The sequence below is a fragment of the Peromyscus maniculatus genome, chromosome 10, assembly GCF_049852395.1.
Source record: "Peromyscus maniculatus bairdii isolate BWxNUB_F1_BW_parent chromosome 10, HU_Pman_BW_mat_3.1, whole genome shotgun sequence".
NCBI classification, from domain to species: Eukaryota; Metazoa; Chordata; class Mammalia; order Rodentia; family Cricetidae; genus Peromyscus; species Peromyscus maniculatus.
This window is the reverse complement of record NC_134861.1, coordinates 42,116,836-42,134,175: the sequence shown is the minus strand read 5'-3', so window position 1 is coordinate 42,134,175 and position 17,340 is coordinate 42,116,836. Positions and strand designations below refer to the sequence as shown.

The 17,340-nt window shown below is 46.3% G+C and overlaps 1 protein-coding gene across 1 annotated transcript; it reads left to right on the top strand.

Annotated features, from left to right (window-relative positions):
• Nucleotides 1–291: 291 nt before the first annotated feature.
• Nucleotides 292–16,984, top strand: Qdpr (quinoid dihydropteridine reductase). Its single transcript, XM_006981645.4, has 7 exons — nucleotides 292–710; nucleotides 3,161–3,253; nucleotides 6,649–6,745; nucleotides 7,621–7,761; nucleotides 11,977–12,085; nucleotides 13,738–13,821; nucleotides 16,371–16,984. Exons 1-7 carry the CDS (start codon nucleotides 615–617, stop codon nucleotides 16,474–16,476), a joined length of 726 nt encoding a protein of 241 aa, XP_006981707.1. The 5' UTR covers nucleotides 292–614; the 3' UTR covers nucleotides 16,477–16,984.
• Nucleotides 16,985–17,340: the final 356 nt, after the last annotated feature.

Sequence of the window (17,340 nt, the reverse complement as noted above, 5' to 3'; positions counted from 1 at the left end):
TACTTTTATTTGGGGGTTAAAATATTTTAGGTGGTCTACTAAGTGTCTGCAATTACTTTCAGCCACTTAGCTTCTGCACCACTGAACTCGTGTTCCTGGCTGGGGCGTGGCGCTCCTAAAAGATCGCTTGCCTGAGGGCGGAACTTTGCTGCTGTCCACAAGGCTGGTAGTGTTCCGAGCTTAGAAAGTGCTGCGCGCCTACTGGCCGACAAGCGAGGGCGGGTCACAGGGCCGAATGTAGAGCAGGCGCCTAGGTAGCTACGCTCCTATTGGCTCACGGGCGGCGGAGGCGGGGCAGATGGGCGGGGCGCAGTAGAGAGCGCGTACCTAGGCGGCTGAGAGTCTCCGCCCTCACCGAGGGGAGGCGTGGTTTAATGTATCTCCGCCTTAGGGCGGGGCACAGTCGAGATCACGCGCCCCAACTGGCGCCCTCCTATTGGCCGAAGTGGGAGGCGTGGCTCGGCAATGGCTCCGTCTCCCGGGGCGGAGCTTCGGGGGCGGAGCGCAGGTAGGGGCGGGCAACCCACTTGAGTTCCGCGTGGGATAGCCGCTGCCACCGCAGTGCGATCGCGCTTGGTCTTTCGTACGTCCCGCGGGAGCCTGTCAGGAGAAGAATGGCAGCTTCGGGCGAGGCGCGCCGGGTGCTGGTGTACGGCGGCCGGGGCGCGCTGGGCTCGCGCTGCGTGCAGGCCTTCCGAGCCCGCAACTGGGTAACGCTGCGGGACGGCCGCTGCGAGCGGCAGACACTTGGAGAAGGGGGTGGGTGGGAGGGATTACCCTCCCTGTGCACCCTTGACTAGGCTACGCTCGCAAGCTCCGGTCTGTTCTAGGCCAGAGGTGTCGAGCCTTTGCCCTGCAGGGAGCGTGTGGTGTAGGTGCTCCTTAGGCTTCCTCCAGGCCCAGAAGGTCCAGCATGACTCGGGAGGGGAGAGGCAGAAGGGAGACTCTGGAGTTGGGCTGCCCGAAGTTATTAGCCCAGTGACCTTGAATTGATTAACGCCCTCTAGTCTCAGTTTCCCAGTAAAATAAAAGTGACGATAATGTTCTTGTTTACTTTTGGGTCGATCGTGATGGTTCAATGGAATAACACGTAAAAGCCTTTTAAATGCTAGCTGTCACCAATACTGCGGCTAAATTTTATTACCCGTGTTGCTTTAGCCCTGTTGGATCTGGCAGTCGAAGGCTCAAGTCCGCAGCTGCTGACATCTTTGCTTAGTTAAGGATATTTCAACTACTTTGCCTAGTCAGGTGTCCACTCCCAGAGGACAAATGGGCACGGAGCTGATCTTGGCTCCAGCCTCTTAGCAGGGATCAGCATGGTTCAGCACAGGAGACTTGTCCTAGAGTCAGCCCTGGGGCTTTGGAGCACCTTCCTGAGAGTTTAGTTAGCAGAAGCAGCAGCCTACTACTGCAAGGGATCCCCTGGGATCGAGAGAAGGGCCCAGGAGTTTGTCCTGGCTTCAGTGTGGTACAAAAATAATATCACTATCTGTTTAGAACATTGGAAGACTGGGGTGTCTTTCACGATCTGCGAAGATGGAGGGTGGAGACAAAGGCCGCATTGAAGGTGTGGCTTTGTCTGCCTCAACTGGGCCCTGTATCCTACCTGTCAGCTTTCTCTGACTTCATTGATCCCCCCCCCCCTCCACTGGTTATCTTTTATTGTCACATTGACAACCTAGAGTCACCCTGGAAGAGGGAACCTCAGTGGATGAGTTGCTCAGCTGATTCGCCTGTGGCCGTGTCTTTGAGAGCTTATCTTGATGGATAATTGATGTGAGAGGACTTAGCCTGTTATGGATGGCACTATCTCTAGGCAGGCTGGGCCTTGGCTGCATAAGAAAACAGCTGAGCATGAGCCAGGGAGCCAGCTACTAGCCAGGGTCCCTCCTTGGCCTTTGCATTGGGTCTGCTGTGCTAATTTACCCCCAATTCTGTTTCCCTTTCCTTCTTGGCACCCTAGGGAGGGCTGGGGTGGAGCCGACTTTGTCTCAGTATTATTCCCCATGGTTTGTGGTATACAGGTAATGAGTGTTGTTGAATGATGCTGTACTTGCAGCTAAAGATAGATACTGACCTCTGGGGTCTTCAGCCTGAAGGACCCTGGAGGTTTCTGCAGTCAAACTCAGTGATGCTAGGAGTGAGTATCCTCCATCTCATTTTGTTCTTATTCTTACTAACCCTGTTAATCATTCACCTGCTTTCTTTGATGAGGAAGATTGGCACTTTATGGCTGAGCCAGCATTAGTACCTGAGTTGGGCATCTACACTGAAGGCCCATCTGTCTACTGCAGAGCTGGGGCGACTTCCATAGGACAACTGGACAGCTATCCATCTCTATGCACCCAAGAGTTGTGGAGGGTTTTACGCTTGAAATGGTTTTATAAAATAAAAAGAATAACAACATGTGGCGTGTGTAGTTTATATTTCGGCATCTGGCATTTGCAAGGATGGCTCATCCAGGCCCCACTCCTCCATATTGTTTGTAGCCGACTCCTGTGCTAGCAGGTTTAAGTATTTGTGGCAGAGATCATAGGCCAGCAAAGCCTTTGGTTCTCACTATGGGCTCTTTACAGAGGCTCTGCTGACTTCGGGTGTTTCTAGGTACATGTAGAGTTTGGCCTTCAGAGTCCAGCAAGGAAGAGGAAGGAACACCATGACTTGGGGTGAATGAAGTGTGGTAGGAGGTGGGTCAGCCGTAGTCAGTGGCCCCTGAAGGATGCCTGGGAGATCAGTTGTTATTTCCTTTCTCTAGTGGCTTTTTGTTTACATGGTAAGCATCCAAAAATCTGAGATGCTTCTAAATCTGAAGCTTTTTAAGGACTATGGGATGCCCCAGCTGAGAAGTTTCATGACATGAAACCTATTGCATGTTCAAGATTATTAAAAGCACCATGTAAAATTTCTTTTAGACCGAGTATACAATGTATATGAAATGTGCATATGAAATGTGGATTTTGTGTTTAAACTCCATTCCTATTCCCAAGATAAGTATATGCAAATATTTCAGAATCCCAAGTTGCAAACTGGAACATTTTTCTGTCCCATGCATTTCAGTTTGAGCCTCTTCACTTTCCCTGTTGTTCCCAATTCTGGGTGTAGCTCTTTCGAGAAGTAACAACTCACTGACTGTCACCCCAAACTGTTTTTCTTGCTCCAGTGGGTCGCCAGTATCGACGTGGTGGAGAATGAAGAGGCCAGTGCCAGTGTCATTGTTAAAATGACAGACTCATTTACAGAGCAGGCTGACCAGGTAATTCTAAAAGGCCCCTCACTGTGACAGGAGAGGCCCAGGGTGGGTTTCTCTGGCTGTGTCCTTTGTCTGCCAATTCCCAAATCCTCCAAGGAAAACTTAGAAAAAGCGGAAAACAAAACTAAAAGCAAAAACAAAGCTAAGTTTTAGGATCCATTTCTGACTAGCTTATTTTGGCATGTTTCTTTGTCTTTATTTTGCATGCTGTGTGTGATAACTGCTTTTGCATGTCATATGTTTTATATTGATGTTAGATTTTTAAAACTTTACCCTTTAGTTGAAATACTTTATCTCACGTAAATGCTTTGTTGATGTATAATATTTTATTTTGCTGATTGGCTATGGCTTACTTAGTTTCTCTTTATTGTATGCCTCAGTCTTTTTTCTTAATTAAGTTCATTTTTTGTTTGGTTTTACTATTTAACAAGAATAGTGTGGTTAGACATCTTTGTCTATCTGATATATTTTGAAAAGTGAAGTTAACCTTGTTCAAAGATAAATACTAGCAATATATTATTTTCAGTTATGAAATTATATGCAAATTGTGAAATAGGAAACCATATAGAACTTTAGAAATATGTAAATAAATGGTAATTCTGCCTTTTCCTCCAAGATAGTGCTGCTCCTCAGAAGGACCACCATTGCCATCTGGATGGATTTTTTTTTTTTTTTTTTTTTTTTTTTGGTGGATGTTTTAGTATGAGTATCTTAGAGGTTCTTAAGTGGGTCCTCCCTCTGGAAGATCCCTTCTGATCCTCTGCCTGGAGGACTCAGGCCAGTGTTCCCACCCTCATTCTCAAGGAAATCCCTGCCTCCTTCCCTGTGTGTTGTACTCTGTTTTCAGGGACTCCTGGATAGGCAGGTGGGCCACTTCACAGTGGGGTCACTAGGTTTCAGCCAGTAAGTGACAGTCTGAGAAGCTAGTTAGTGCTAGAGTTAGGCCAGGAGTTCCCTGATACGAACTCAATCTGTATGTGGGTCTACCTTGCTGTGTTCTCTCTGGTGGTCTCAACGATTCGTGTTCCTTGGCTGTTTTAAACCACAGATGTGGGAAAGACTTTCAGAGAGTTCCTGGTCTTTGCCTAAGGTCACGCAGGTAGGAGAGTGGCAAAAGCTATTAGCTATGGTTTGTGCCTGGGCAGTGGATTTTATGGTTGTGCTTTTACCTGCCTCAAAGCAATCACGTGGATAAAGCAGTGAAAGCGGAAACTCGGGAGAAGAGCAATGCGTGGGCTTGGAGAGCCGTAGTCCTTCCAAGTGTGGGTTCTGCCTTCAGCATTTCCTCAGTTCTGAGGTATACGTTCTGACGGCAATGTGGGTTTATTTACTCATCATTATTATTGTTAGTTTTGTTACTGGAGGCGGGAGAAAGGGAGGCAAATGAATGATTAAGAGTGTTAAAGTGGGCGTAAATGCTGTAATTGATGTACGGAGGTCAGAGGGCAACTTTTGGTAGTTAGTTCTTGCCTCCCACCCCTGGATCCAGGGGCTAAACTAACTAACAGGTCTATATGGGAAACACTTTTATTTGCTGAACCATCCTGCTAGCCACCATATAGGTTTTTGAATGTTGAGCCTTGACTAAATAGAATGTTGAGCCTTGACTAGATAGAATGTGTCAGCAGGGCAAAATGTGTTATTTTAATCCTAGCTTTTTAAGATCTCTACTTCTCTTCATCTCATTGTGAGTCTCAGAGTCAACTACATGATACTTGGATTTTAATTTTGAGGCATCGGAAGAGAAAAGTTAGTCTTAGTGCATGTGAAATTGGTCCCCTGGTCAAGACATTCAACCAGGGGGAAGAGATGCAGAACTAAGAATAGAATTGACTCTAGAAGTTTAAGAGGCTGCAATTTGGAACTGCCTTACTTTATTACATGAATGAAGCGTAGGTTAAAGTCAGATGGTCCATAGCTGCTGCTTGTTCTGTGCTCCCTTGAAGAGTAGGCAGCGTGGCATGGCTCCTGTACTCGTCCAGATGTGGGGAGTTGATGCAGCCTCTGGCAGTCAGGGTCTAGTCAGTGGTTCTCAACCTTCCTAATGCTGGGACCCTTTAATGCAGTTCTTCATGTTGTGGTGACCCCCTGCCATAAAATTACTTCATAATTGTAATTTTGCTGCTGTTGTAAATTCTAATGTAAATGTATGTGTTTTTCTATGGTCTTAGATGACCCCTGTGAACTGGTTGTTTGACCCCCAAAGGGCTCATGGTCCACAGGTTGAGGACTGCTGGTCTAGGTTCTGGCCTGAGAGACTTGGCTTCTGAAAGAAGGGGAGGGGGGCTCTAAGATTGTTCAAGGTCATAGGAGGAAGGTCAACAAATAATATAGTCAGAGTAGGTAAAAGACACAGGATTCTAGAATCTGCATGAAAGGAAAGCATTAAGTGTGGTTCTCTGGAAAAGCTTGATTTTCACTGGCTGGACATTCCCTTTGAAGGAACAGTTTGAGGCTTCAGAAAAGAAGTAATAGTTCAATGGAGATGTTGTTGGAGAGACTCCGGGTCTTGGTACGAGTTTTCAAAAGAGAGAGCATACTGAACACTTCAGAGGCATTACCTCAGACATTCCAGCCAATAAGAGCCACAATGGTTGGCCAGCATGGCCTGCATGCCAGACTGCCCTTTTAATGAACGATAATGAGAGTGTATGGATATCTTCTCAAGGTTTTAACATTTCAAACATAGAGACCATTGAAATTAACCCCATGTACTCAGCATGTACTAGCATTTCTCAATGACTCTCATTTTCTTGCTCTTGTGATTCTTAATGATATTTCTTTGTTAAAGATGTTTTTGTGCTGGGTGGTGTTGGCACATGCCTTAAATCCCAGCACTCGGGAGGCAGAGTCAGGGGGATCTCTGTGAGTTCGAGGCCATTCTGGTCTACAGAGTGAGTTCCAGGACAGCCTGGGCTGTTACACAGAGAAAACCTATCTCAAAATAACAACAACAACAACAAAACCAAAACCAACAACAACAACAACAACAACAAAACAAAAAAACCCCAATGTTTTTGTTTGGAGTTGGGGTGGGGTGAGTGGAATGGAACCTTCTCCTATCAGGAGCCTGTGATTCCTGAAGAAGATTTGGAAAGGAACATACCAGAACCTCACTTGTTTGTCATGCGGCTCTAGTGATTTTCTTAAGCCCCTTTCCCCCCTTTCTTTATGTTTAGATTTCAGGAAGTGCTCATGCCTTTTAGAATTGTCACATAGAGGCCCCCCCCTTAGGAAATTCATATTAAAAAGTTGTTGGTGTCACGGTCCAAAATGCATGGAACTTCTTCCATATAATTTCCCCAGCCAATTGTGAAGTACTTTGTAAACTGGCTTAAAAAGAAGGGAGAGAGAAAACAAGGTCTGCTTCAGCTCACCTTTTGCCTCTTTTGTTTAAGGTCACTGCTGAGGTTGGAAAGCTCCTGGGTGACCAGAAAGTAGACGCGATTCTCTGTGTGGCTGGAGGATGGGCCGGGGGCAATGCCAAATCCAAGTGTGAGTCCCTTCCCGAGTTAATTATTGCTTCTGCCCTGCTCTTTGTCTAGCTGACGCGGCTCTGGTCTAGATGAGGCACCAGGCCAGCTGGCTTTCTGTTTGTCTTTTGGGATCCTGGCCCCAGCTCTGCCTCTTCATTTGATTCGTGATGATAGCAGTGGGTAATTTGTAGGGCTTGACTACTCACCAGTTCCGCAGGCTGGGAAGTCCAGGGCTGAAGTTCGTTCGGTGTCTAGTGAGAGTTTTCTTTCAGCATTATCCCACAGAGGAGGGTGGGCTGTGAAGAGAGCCTGGGAACCGGGGAGGTGGGGGCTGACAGTGCGACATGTGTTACCACCTGTTCCTTTCCAGTCTCTGGAATGGCTAGAGGGCTAAGGCAGCTGTGAAATGGTTGCTGTTCCTGCTCTCTTTTACAGACTCTTAAAGGCTCTCATTAACTTCATCCATGAAAATGTAACTCTGTAAAAACCCTCTTTATGGCCGCAGGGTGATCGTTGCATGGATTTTTATCAGGGGTAGAAGCCAGAATAGGGATAGAAGTCCCTTTTACAAATCTAACGGCCTTCATAAAGTATAACCATTTTTGAAGCCATGTCAGTCTGGTGAGTCTGTTGACCCCAGGTTTATTTGCTAAAATTTATTGGCTGAAATTTTGGCAGTTAGCATGTGAGGAAGCTGAGACCCAGGGGACAGCATGACCTGTGTTTAAACCTGTGCCTCTGACCACTGAGGTCTGTTCTGTTTTTTTTAGACCTCCTTGGTAGACCAGCAGGGCCTGGAGGGCTTCTTGTCGTGCAGGGCAGTGTGAGTTGAACTTGCCTTCTGGGTTCTTCTCTGGGAATGATGAGCCTGCATTTTTTTTGCCCTTTTCCCAGCACTCTTTAAAAACTGTGACCTGATGTGGAAGCAGAGTATGTGGACATCCACCATCTCCAGCCACTTGGCCACAAAGCACCTGAAGGAAGGAGGCCTCTTGACCCTGGCTGGGGCCAAAGCTGCCTTGGATGGGACTCCTGGTAAGCCTTCATTTTGTGCAGTGTGAATTCTGCTGGGGCTACTGCATACATCTTGGGTTGAGGAGGTGCGGTTCCCTTCCTGCTCTCAGGAGCTTTCCTATTGGGGAGATTTAATTTCTCTTATGCCAGAGTCGTCTTATGGGGAGCAGTCTTAATCTTCTTGTTTGCATTTGTCCCCAGCTCATGGTACTGTAATTTGGCACCCCGTCTGGTTTATGATCTGTGATCAATAGATGGATAAACAGTAAATGGGATGTAGATTGGTTACCACTCACATCTTACCATTACATTGTAATCATGGGCCTCAGGGAAATATTTTGGCAGGCAGATTCTCGACCCTGATTCTCTGGTCAAATGTTTGCCACAGTTTCTTTAGTTGTAAAACAATGACAATATTACCTAACTTAAGAGCAACCACAGAGTTGTTGACACATAGTGCCTACCACATGGTAGGTCTTACAGTATCACATCATATTATTATATATACTTTCCACTTCACATTTATTTTTGTTGAATCATGGTGTAGGCATCATTGTTACCTTTTCAATTCCTTGGTTAGAAAAGCAAATTTGGAGAGTTAAATAAATTGTCCAGATTTATTTAATGAATCTGTAGTGAATATACTTTGAACCAAACCCCTGATCAGTTCTAAATTGTGAGCTGTTTCCATTCCATCATGAAGACTCTTTCTTTTGCATTCTTATTCCCTGTATTCTTTTGCTGGGCCTGCCGTGCCTTGGCCTACTCAATTAACAGACACATGTTTCCTAACGATTCTAGAGGCGAGATGTCTAAGATCAGGATGTTGGTGTGGTTGGTTTCGAGGCCTTACTCATGGGCTTGTAGATGGCTGCCTTGTTGTATCCTAGATGATCATCCCTCTGTTTGTCTGGGTCCTAAGTTCTACCCCTGAGAAGCACATTGGCCCTTCTAGATTAGGGTTGCACCCTAATGACCTCATTTTAACTTAATTACCACTTTAAAGACCTTGTCTCTAAATACAGTAATTTTCTGAATTATTGGGAGATTATGACAAAATATAAATTTGGGGTGCGGGGTGCATTTTATGTCATACATTCATTTAGGGCCAAGGCTAAAGGGACTTAAGTAAGGGCCACAGAGGGTGGGCACTAAGTCCTATGTGTACTGCCTGGCTTTAAGAGGTACGCTTCTTTGAATGTGAGTGGTAGAGATCTTGGGGCACCTTCTCAGTTTTAATGTAACTCACTGAACCATGAGGCTCTTGCTAATTAGTAATTTCTTGCTGCTCATCTCGTTTCGTAGAGCATAAGATCTAACAGGTCTGTGGCTGTTGCAATAATTAAAGCTGTGTAAATGTTAGATGTCTGTCTGGTTCAGAGCTGGTTTTTATTAAAAGTGACATAGGGCAGAGGCACTAGAAAGTAAATAGAGAAATGAGTAATAGGTTGACATTTCAAAAACAAAACCCCAGCATTGAAAGACTCGTTTTTTAAAGGACAAAGCAGGCTCCCGTTTCCTTTGGTTTACAAGTACAGATGGTTCCACATGATGGTTCATCTTAATGATCCTTCTGCTTGGCAGCCATTCTGTGCTGTGGTTGGAAGCCACTCTTGAGGGACTCTATGATCACGTTATAAGTTGGAAGAAAGTGTCCAGCGTAGCTGTATGCACTTTTTTTTTTTTTTATATTTTGCAAATGATCTCATATCTGTGCTGTTCTGTTGAATTAAGCCATGGGTTGCTGGTTGCTCATTTCTTTCCTCCCAAAGCTTTTTGGCCTTCACAGTGTTGGAATGAAAAGGTAGAGAGCGCTCTGTACTTTGCTGAGTTGTATTTTTAAACCACCACTGGCTTAGGTGAAGGATGGTGAAATACTCCTCTAAGTAGCTTCTTGAGACCTTGACCCTCTTTGGTAATCAGCATTGTTGCTGAAGCTGGTCAGTGATTGGTCCCGGGACTGGGCTGTGAATCCCACCTCCCTAGACTTAGGTTGCCTCTTCAGCTGTTGAACTTGTGGGCCTTCCATGACAACAGCATCACTGACTTGAGTTAGCAGAGCCTCAGTGAGTTGTGGGGGGAGAGGAAGCCTGAGGCAGCCTCTGCGCCAATGTCAAGATGTGCTCAAATGGATGCCCTGAATATGTGCAGCTGTTAATGCACATTACACCTTGGTCAATTACCATCTAAGCAGATGTCCTGGACAACTCAAGGGCAGAAAATGAGGGCCAAGAGAAGAGTCTGTCCTGCAAACAGTCTGTGGAGGAGCAGATATGACCAAGGATCCAGAGTCTGTTGAATAGAACTTAAGGGAGAAAATGGGATGGCAGTGTATTATTTTCGTTCATGTACTTTTTATTAGCTTGTTTTAACCAGTGTGTGTAGGAAACATTCATACGGTGCTTTAGGGACACATTTAATAGGGAGACTATCATCTGCTCAAGTGCCCGATCCCTACGACACTTCCTAGGTACAGTCAGTTGCAGACGTCAGACATCCTTTTGGAAGTATTCTGTGTGTGTTCTTGTGGGCATCCACACCATACTACTATTTCCATTCAGATATTTGTATATTAGAGAGGGCTTCATCCTGTGTAGTCTGGAATGAATTTGAACTTACACTCCAATTACTAGGATGGCAGGTGTGTGCCTCCATGGCCATCACATTCATATGAATAAAAAATGTATTGAGGGTTGGGGAGATGGGCACTTGCCACCAAGCCTGATGACCAGAATTCGATCCCTGGGACTCATGTGGTGGATGGAGAGAAACAACTTCCACAAGCTATCCTCTGATTCAAGCTATCTTTTGATTTCCATACATGTGCTATGGTATGTGCACACATGCCCAATCACACATACATGCACGCATACAAAATAAACAAACAAACAAACAAATAAATAAATGTAATTTAAAAGATGTATTGAATACCTCCTTCTGAGGCTGGGCATGGCAGCTCATGCCAGTAATCCACGGGCAGAGGTAGAGTTGCCATAAGTTTGAGGCCAAGCCAGGGCTATGTGGCTGCTTCTTGTCTAGCCAGGGCTATATAATAAGAACCCGTCTCAAAAAACAGAGGCTGGAGAGATGGTTCAGTGGCTTAAGCACATGATGCTCTTGCAGAGGACCTGAGTTGGGTTCCCAGCACTCACATCAGGAAGCTCACAACCACCTCTAACTCCAGTTCCAGGGGGACTGATGCCTCGGGGCTCCAGGGCTACCTGCACTCACGTGTCGTGATGGCTGTGGCTGGGAGGACTACTGATTCTCCTTGACTCACAGTGCTGAGGAATCATTGCGTGTCGTGTCCTTAGCCATGACTTTCAACTTGGGTCCTGGGTTTCGCCCTTGGAGTCAGGGAGCTGCCTTGCATTTTCATATGCTTAGCACTGAATCCGGGGATTCTTGCTCAGAGGAGGCTCAATGACAGATGAGGGTTAAGGGGGTTTGGTGCCTGGAAGCAAGGAGTCCTTTTTAAGCACTAGCTAGCCTTTCTAGGCAGCAGAATGATGGCGATGGGCATGAAGATCATAGAGAAATTATGTCAAGGTCAGAGTTGTAACAGACAGCCATGTCAGAACACGCAGTCTGCTGCTCTGCATGTTGGATAAGGAAGGGAATGCCCACGATGGACAGTAGATTTCTACTCCACAGTGTGAATAACTGCACTAGTGAGGAACAGAAGGGAGAGTGGGAAAACACCTTCCTTTATGCCCCGGGCAGGCAGCTGAGTCAAGCCAGTCCTATGCCAAGCCGTGTCCTCATCAGCTCAGCAGTCCCTCACACCACCTGACCTCTGTGGCCTCCCCGGCTTTTCCTGGCTGATTTCTGGTCCTCAGTGCAGCCTCGTTGATGGGTTGGGTGTACACGTGAACAAGCAAGGCTAGACAATCTGTGACCATTTCAGTCATCCGGAAAACAGGTGTGAGAGCCCCACTTTTGAAGTGCCCAGTCTAGGACCTTTTGTACTTCTCCATGCCACCTGAAGAAGCGGAATGCCTGTCGACATGAGTGCCCTTTAAAAACCTGCATTCATAGGAACTGGCCAGAGGCCACACCCACGCCCACCCGTCCCATCATTACCTTTCTCTGGTTGCTGTTATTTTGGTAGGGCTAGTGATGGTGCCCTGCTTGGGGGATGCCAGGTATGGCTGTGGCTAAAGTCTTAAGGGACCAGAGAGCTGAGGAAATTGCACCTAATGTCTGTGTAACCAACTGTTTTCTTCACTTTCCCAGGGATGATCGGCTACGGCATGGCCAAGGGCGCCGTCCATCAGCTGTGCCAGAGCCTTGCGGGGAAGAACAGTGGCATGCCCCCCGGGGCTGCTGCCATTGCTGTGCTCCCGTAGGTGCCCAGGAGGTCCCATTGCTCACACCCTGCCCGCTGCCGAGATCGACATTTTGAGAGTCTCTTTCTGTCGTGCTTTGAGTGTGTGTCACCAAAGGCCCTTAAGCGCCTGCCTTACTGTATTCCTGTCACTGTACACAATGCCCTAGACTAGGTATTTTATAAGCCACAGAACTGTACTGATCACAGTTATATGGACTGGAAAGTCTTAGTTGAGGATGCCAGCAGGGTAGGTGTCTGCTGAGAGCTTGTTCCTGTAGATCAGTGGTTCTCAACCTTCCTAGTGCTCTGACCCTTTAATATAGTTCCTTATCTATTAGTTCCTGACCCCCAACCATAATTTTTTGTTGCTACTTCCTAACTGTAATTTTGCTACTGTTATGAATCATAATGTAAAAATCTGTATTTTCTGATCAGTTTTCACAGGGGTTTTGGACGACCCCTGTTCACAGGGGTTGTTTGGTCCCCAAAGGGGTTTCTACCCACAGGTTGAGAACTGCTGCTGTAGATGGTACCTTTTCTGCTAGCATATGGTAGAAGGGCAAACAGGCTTCCTCAGCCCCCTTCTGTAAGTGTTCCAGTCCATCTATGGGGCCACACCCCGACCTAATTATCTCCTAAAGGCCCTACTCCTGTTAACTGCAGGCTGGGTCTCAACCTAGGACTCTGGGCTGGGAGGTACAGTCAGCCCGTCACAGTATTTCAGGGTTTTGATGATCCGTCTTGAGGGATGTGTCTATCTTTTTTTTTTTTTTTTTTTTTTGCCTCTTTTGTGTTTTCTTTTCTTCTCTACTCCTACTTTCAAAGTGTCTATACACTTTATTTTACTTTATATAGTTTTTTTCTGTTTTCACATTGTTATAAAGCCAGTGTGTGTTTGTGTGCGTGTGTGTGTTTGTGTAGCCAGGCATGGGCAGCAGTGTGGGGGAAATGAGGTAGGAGATCATGGGAATCTATGGGTGCATTTCTAACTGACCAGGAAGCGAATCCCTACTCAGCTGTCTCAGGCAGAAGTTGCTGCCTTGGACATGGCATGTTCTTTCTCAGTGCCTCTTGCTTCCGGTTTGTGAAGGGCCTGGGGCAGCTCAGGGACTAGCTAGCTTTCCAGTCTTTCACTTAGGAGGTTTTATGACTGAGCTGCCTCCGGGCTGTTCTGACTGATGTCTGAGGCCCAAATGTTTTGTACCATTTTGTATTCTCTTCTTGAAAATCCTAAGTTTCTTGGAAGGCAGCCATATACTTAAAAATAATACTTTACAATTTTGATATTTTGAGGAATATTATTTCACATAAATCCTTGGAAATGAGTCTGCTGCATTTTAGAGTGTACCCGCGGACTTAATAAAGTACTTGCCTTTGATAAAGGCTGTATTTGACGTAAAGGTAAAATGTGACTCTCCCTGTTTTGTTCTTGTCTGCCCTAGTGTGAGTCACAAAGAGCCTTATTGGATTTCCCTCAGATGTGATTTTTGTTAATGTGGACAGCTTGCCGGTCTCTGATTATCCTGTCTGATCTCTGCATGTAAATGTCATGCTCAGGACCAGAGGCTCCCAAGGCTGATGCTGTGTTTGTCTCTTCATGCTCGAGAACTAGACTCCTGTTATTACAAAGACGATGCCCAAATGACACACTTATCTCTACACTGCAGGGTTACCCTGGATACTCCAATGAACAGGAAATCAATGCCCGAGGCAGACTTCAGCTCCTGGACACCCTTAGAGTTCCTGGTTGAGTGAGTATCACAGAAGGGGTGGTGACTAAGCAGCCTCCAGTCTCTGTCCCCTGCCCTTTGGGGACTCTCAGTGATGCGGGGTAAGGTTCTGGGGCTCTGAGAGCCTGAGGCACCTGCATTTGGAGAAGAGCAATTGTGTGGAGGGATTACTAGCCCTGACATGAGTCCTGACTCCTTTTCTTCTCCCTGCCTGACGGAAGTGAGCATATTTGCAAACTGCCCTAGGACACAGACGGCTTGCCTGTGTGTAATGAGGTCCATGGTGACGGTGCAGAGAATGAAACGTGGTCGTGTGTGTTAAACACCTGACAGTGTGGCTGACCCATAGCACGTGTTCAGTAACCCCCATCTCCTGGTTATAAATCGGCAGTGTATCCAGGAGTAACTCTGAGGCAGGAAGATGGGGAGGAAGTCTCAGTCATATATCTCAGTCAATGCTGACTTACAGATGTAGGGTTGTGAGCTGCCTGGTGTGCATGCTGGGGAACTGAACTCGAGTCCTCTACAAAAACAGTATGCATTCTTAACCACTGAGACATCTATGTCTCTATCCCTTCCACCTCACGTTATGAGACAGTCTCTCACTGGACCGGAAACTCACTGTTTCTGCCATACTGGCTGGCACACAAACACCAGAGAGCTTCTCGCCTTTGCCTCCCCAGCACTGGGATTCTAGGCATGGATAGCTGTGCTTGACTTTTTTTTTTTTTTTTTTTTTTTTTTTAATGTGAGTTCTGGAGATCTAAATTAGAGCCCCAGGCTTTTGTGACAAGTACTCTACTGAGTGAGGCATCTCCTCCGCTCACACATCCTGTTTCTTTAACCCTCGTAGAAAATTATTTTTATGTGACTGAGTATCCTGCCCAAAGACTAGCAAACCTAGGCTCTTATTTAGGCAGTATGGCTGCGGGCCTGTGGGCCTGCTAACCACACAGGGAGCTGGGCGTTATGCTTTAATACTTGATTGAGAAAGGGAGTTGCAGAAGACACCATGATTTGATTTGTGATTGCTTTTACATTTCTCCTTAAAGGCCAATGTTCCCACAACGCTTGAGTGAGATATTAACCTAGTATCTAGACTCTGGACCCGACATTGAGGCTGCTGGGCCTGAATTCATGCCCATGCACAGGTTCCCCGACAAGGGCTGTCAGACACCCCTTTCCTCTAGCAACCACTTTACCCACTTGAAACTCACTTGACAAGTTAGAGTGAAGTTTGTTTGAAATGCTTGTGAGTACATGACTTTCTTTACCCGTAATGGTAAGCATGCCCTCTCTGTCACCCACTCCACACTGCTGGAGAGGCCAAAGGCAGGACAGGCATGTGTGATGAATACAGAGACCCTTTGTCTCTCTCAAAGACACCCAGCTCAACTCTAGTCCAGAGATGGGACCATGACCAGTGACAGTATTTCAGGCTGTTTTAGCAATGCTCTGGGTTTGAAGACTATACACTTTCTATACACTATATCCAGAGAAGGAGCCTGAGTGTCTGGCAGCTGACTGTCAAGTCCAGTCCACAGGGTTGCATGTTGGGACCACAGAGCATCCTAAGAGCTGAGTGTTTTCCAGGTAGAGGTCTGAAGTCCTGGCAGTGGATCCTCAGGTGGATGGTACTCAAGGGTACTCAAATGTAAATGCTTTACTGTTAGACACTGTTACCTGCTTGTTGCTGTTTCTTGGAAATTTTGCGCCTTTTTTCTCCCTGGTTTTGAAACTTCATAAACAGGGTCTTCCTTTGTTCCGCAGAGGCTTAGGTACCCCTCTCCACAAACAGCTAGTTGTTTTAAGTCCTGATATATTCTACTACAACAGCCTGCTTTTTATATCTTGCCTTGGGTACCCCATACATGTTTGCTAAAATTAAAGAAGGAATTTGGGTTCTTTTAAACTTGAGAAGAAATAGAGCATAAGCTGGCTTTCTTTATCTGTGGGTTCTCATGCACCAATTCAGCCAACTTCACATCAAAACCACTGAAAGAAATGCTTCGTACTAAGTAGGAGATCCCCCCCCCCTTGTCGTTTTCCTAAAGACAGTGCAGTTCAACAGTTGCTTATAAGGTGGGATGTGTGGTGTGAGTTACTGTCAGTAATCTGGGGGTGGTTTGGGGAATATATGGAGAATGTGTGTGGGTTATATGCAGATAGCATGCCCCTTACTTAAAGGGTCTGAGTGACCTTCTTGGATGTTGGGGTCCTTGGAAGTCTAGGAAACTAGACCTCCATAGGTACTCAGGGATGCCTGTATGGTACATTTATCTGTCTCTTACAGTTAATCATCTAAAATCCATTTTATTAGTTAAACTCATACTACTGTGTTGTGAAGCATTTTGTCCATGTAGAAAAGGACAAAAGTGAAAGCTATGATTACATTAATTCCTGGTCAGGCACTGAGGTCTTTGGGGACCCGTTTATATATTCCTGATGTCTAGTGACTTTCTCATAGCTCCCCCCAGAAACCACCTTTCACACCCAAGGCCACCAGTATGAATATTAGCATGTACCCAGCGTTTTGCTTTAAGAATGTAAAATATATTTTCTTATTCTAGAACCTTCCATGATTGGATCACTGGGAATAAACGGCCGAACTCAGGAAGCCTAATCCAGGTGGTAACCACAGAAGGGAAGACAGAGCTTACTCCAGCGTACTTTTAAGCCTCATCTCAGTGCCTGGGAGAGCCCTCTCGAAGCATCACTAACCTGTGTGTGGCTGCATCTGGCCCCGTGTTTTCTGTATGCCTGTTTGTGGTACGAGATAACCAGTCCTGTTTGTCCCTTCCATAGTGTTCCTGTGCGTCCTGGGACGGTGTGGTGTTTAGGAAATGGGCAGAGAGGCCTGTAGGTGGCACTGTCATTGCCTAGGGCCCAGGTGTGTGGGCAGCCTGCGTCATGGCAGCCTGGGTTGCTCTGGAGACTCTCAGTAGTCCTCTCATTTGTTGGCATTTGGGCACTTGGAAGTCTAGCCTGTTTTTGAATTCCATGTTGGTGCCATAGAGGTGATTTTTGTGGCCTGAAATTGAACTGTCTTGAAAATTCTTTTGTGATGTAAGCAAACCCAACCGACTGTCATGATATCCTTTTGTGTCCTAGTCTAAGCTAAGTGTGCGGGAGAACCACCTGTGAGTATTTGGGGGGTTCTTCCTAATAAACACACTTCATGTCTTGTGGTGTCTTTTTTACTCAAGTCCTGACTTACATACAGTGGTCCTAGGAGAGTGGAACCATGAGGTACGGGGTCTCCTGGTGTCTTAAAAGAGGGTAGAGTTGATCTGAAACAAGTGTTTTCTGCATGGGAACGCAGGCTCCAGCCTGCTATGGACACATGACTAGAGGGCGGGATTGCTCTGTGAGGTCAGAAGCAGCTCTCCATGTGACTGATTCACACTGTTCTGGCTAAGGAGTTGTGATGTAATCCAGTCTGGTCAATTAGCTGGGGAAACTGAGGCCCAGGGAGATAATTAGCATTGTCATTGCTGCTAGCACTTGCATAAGGCCAGAATCCCATCACCAGATGGTTGC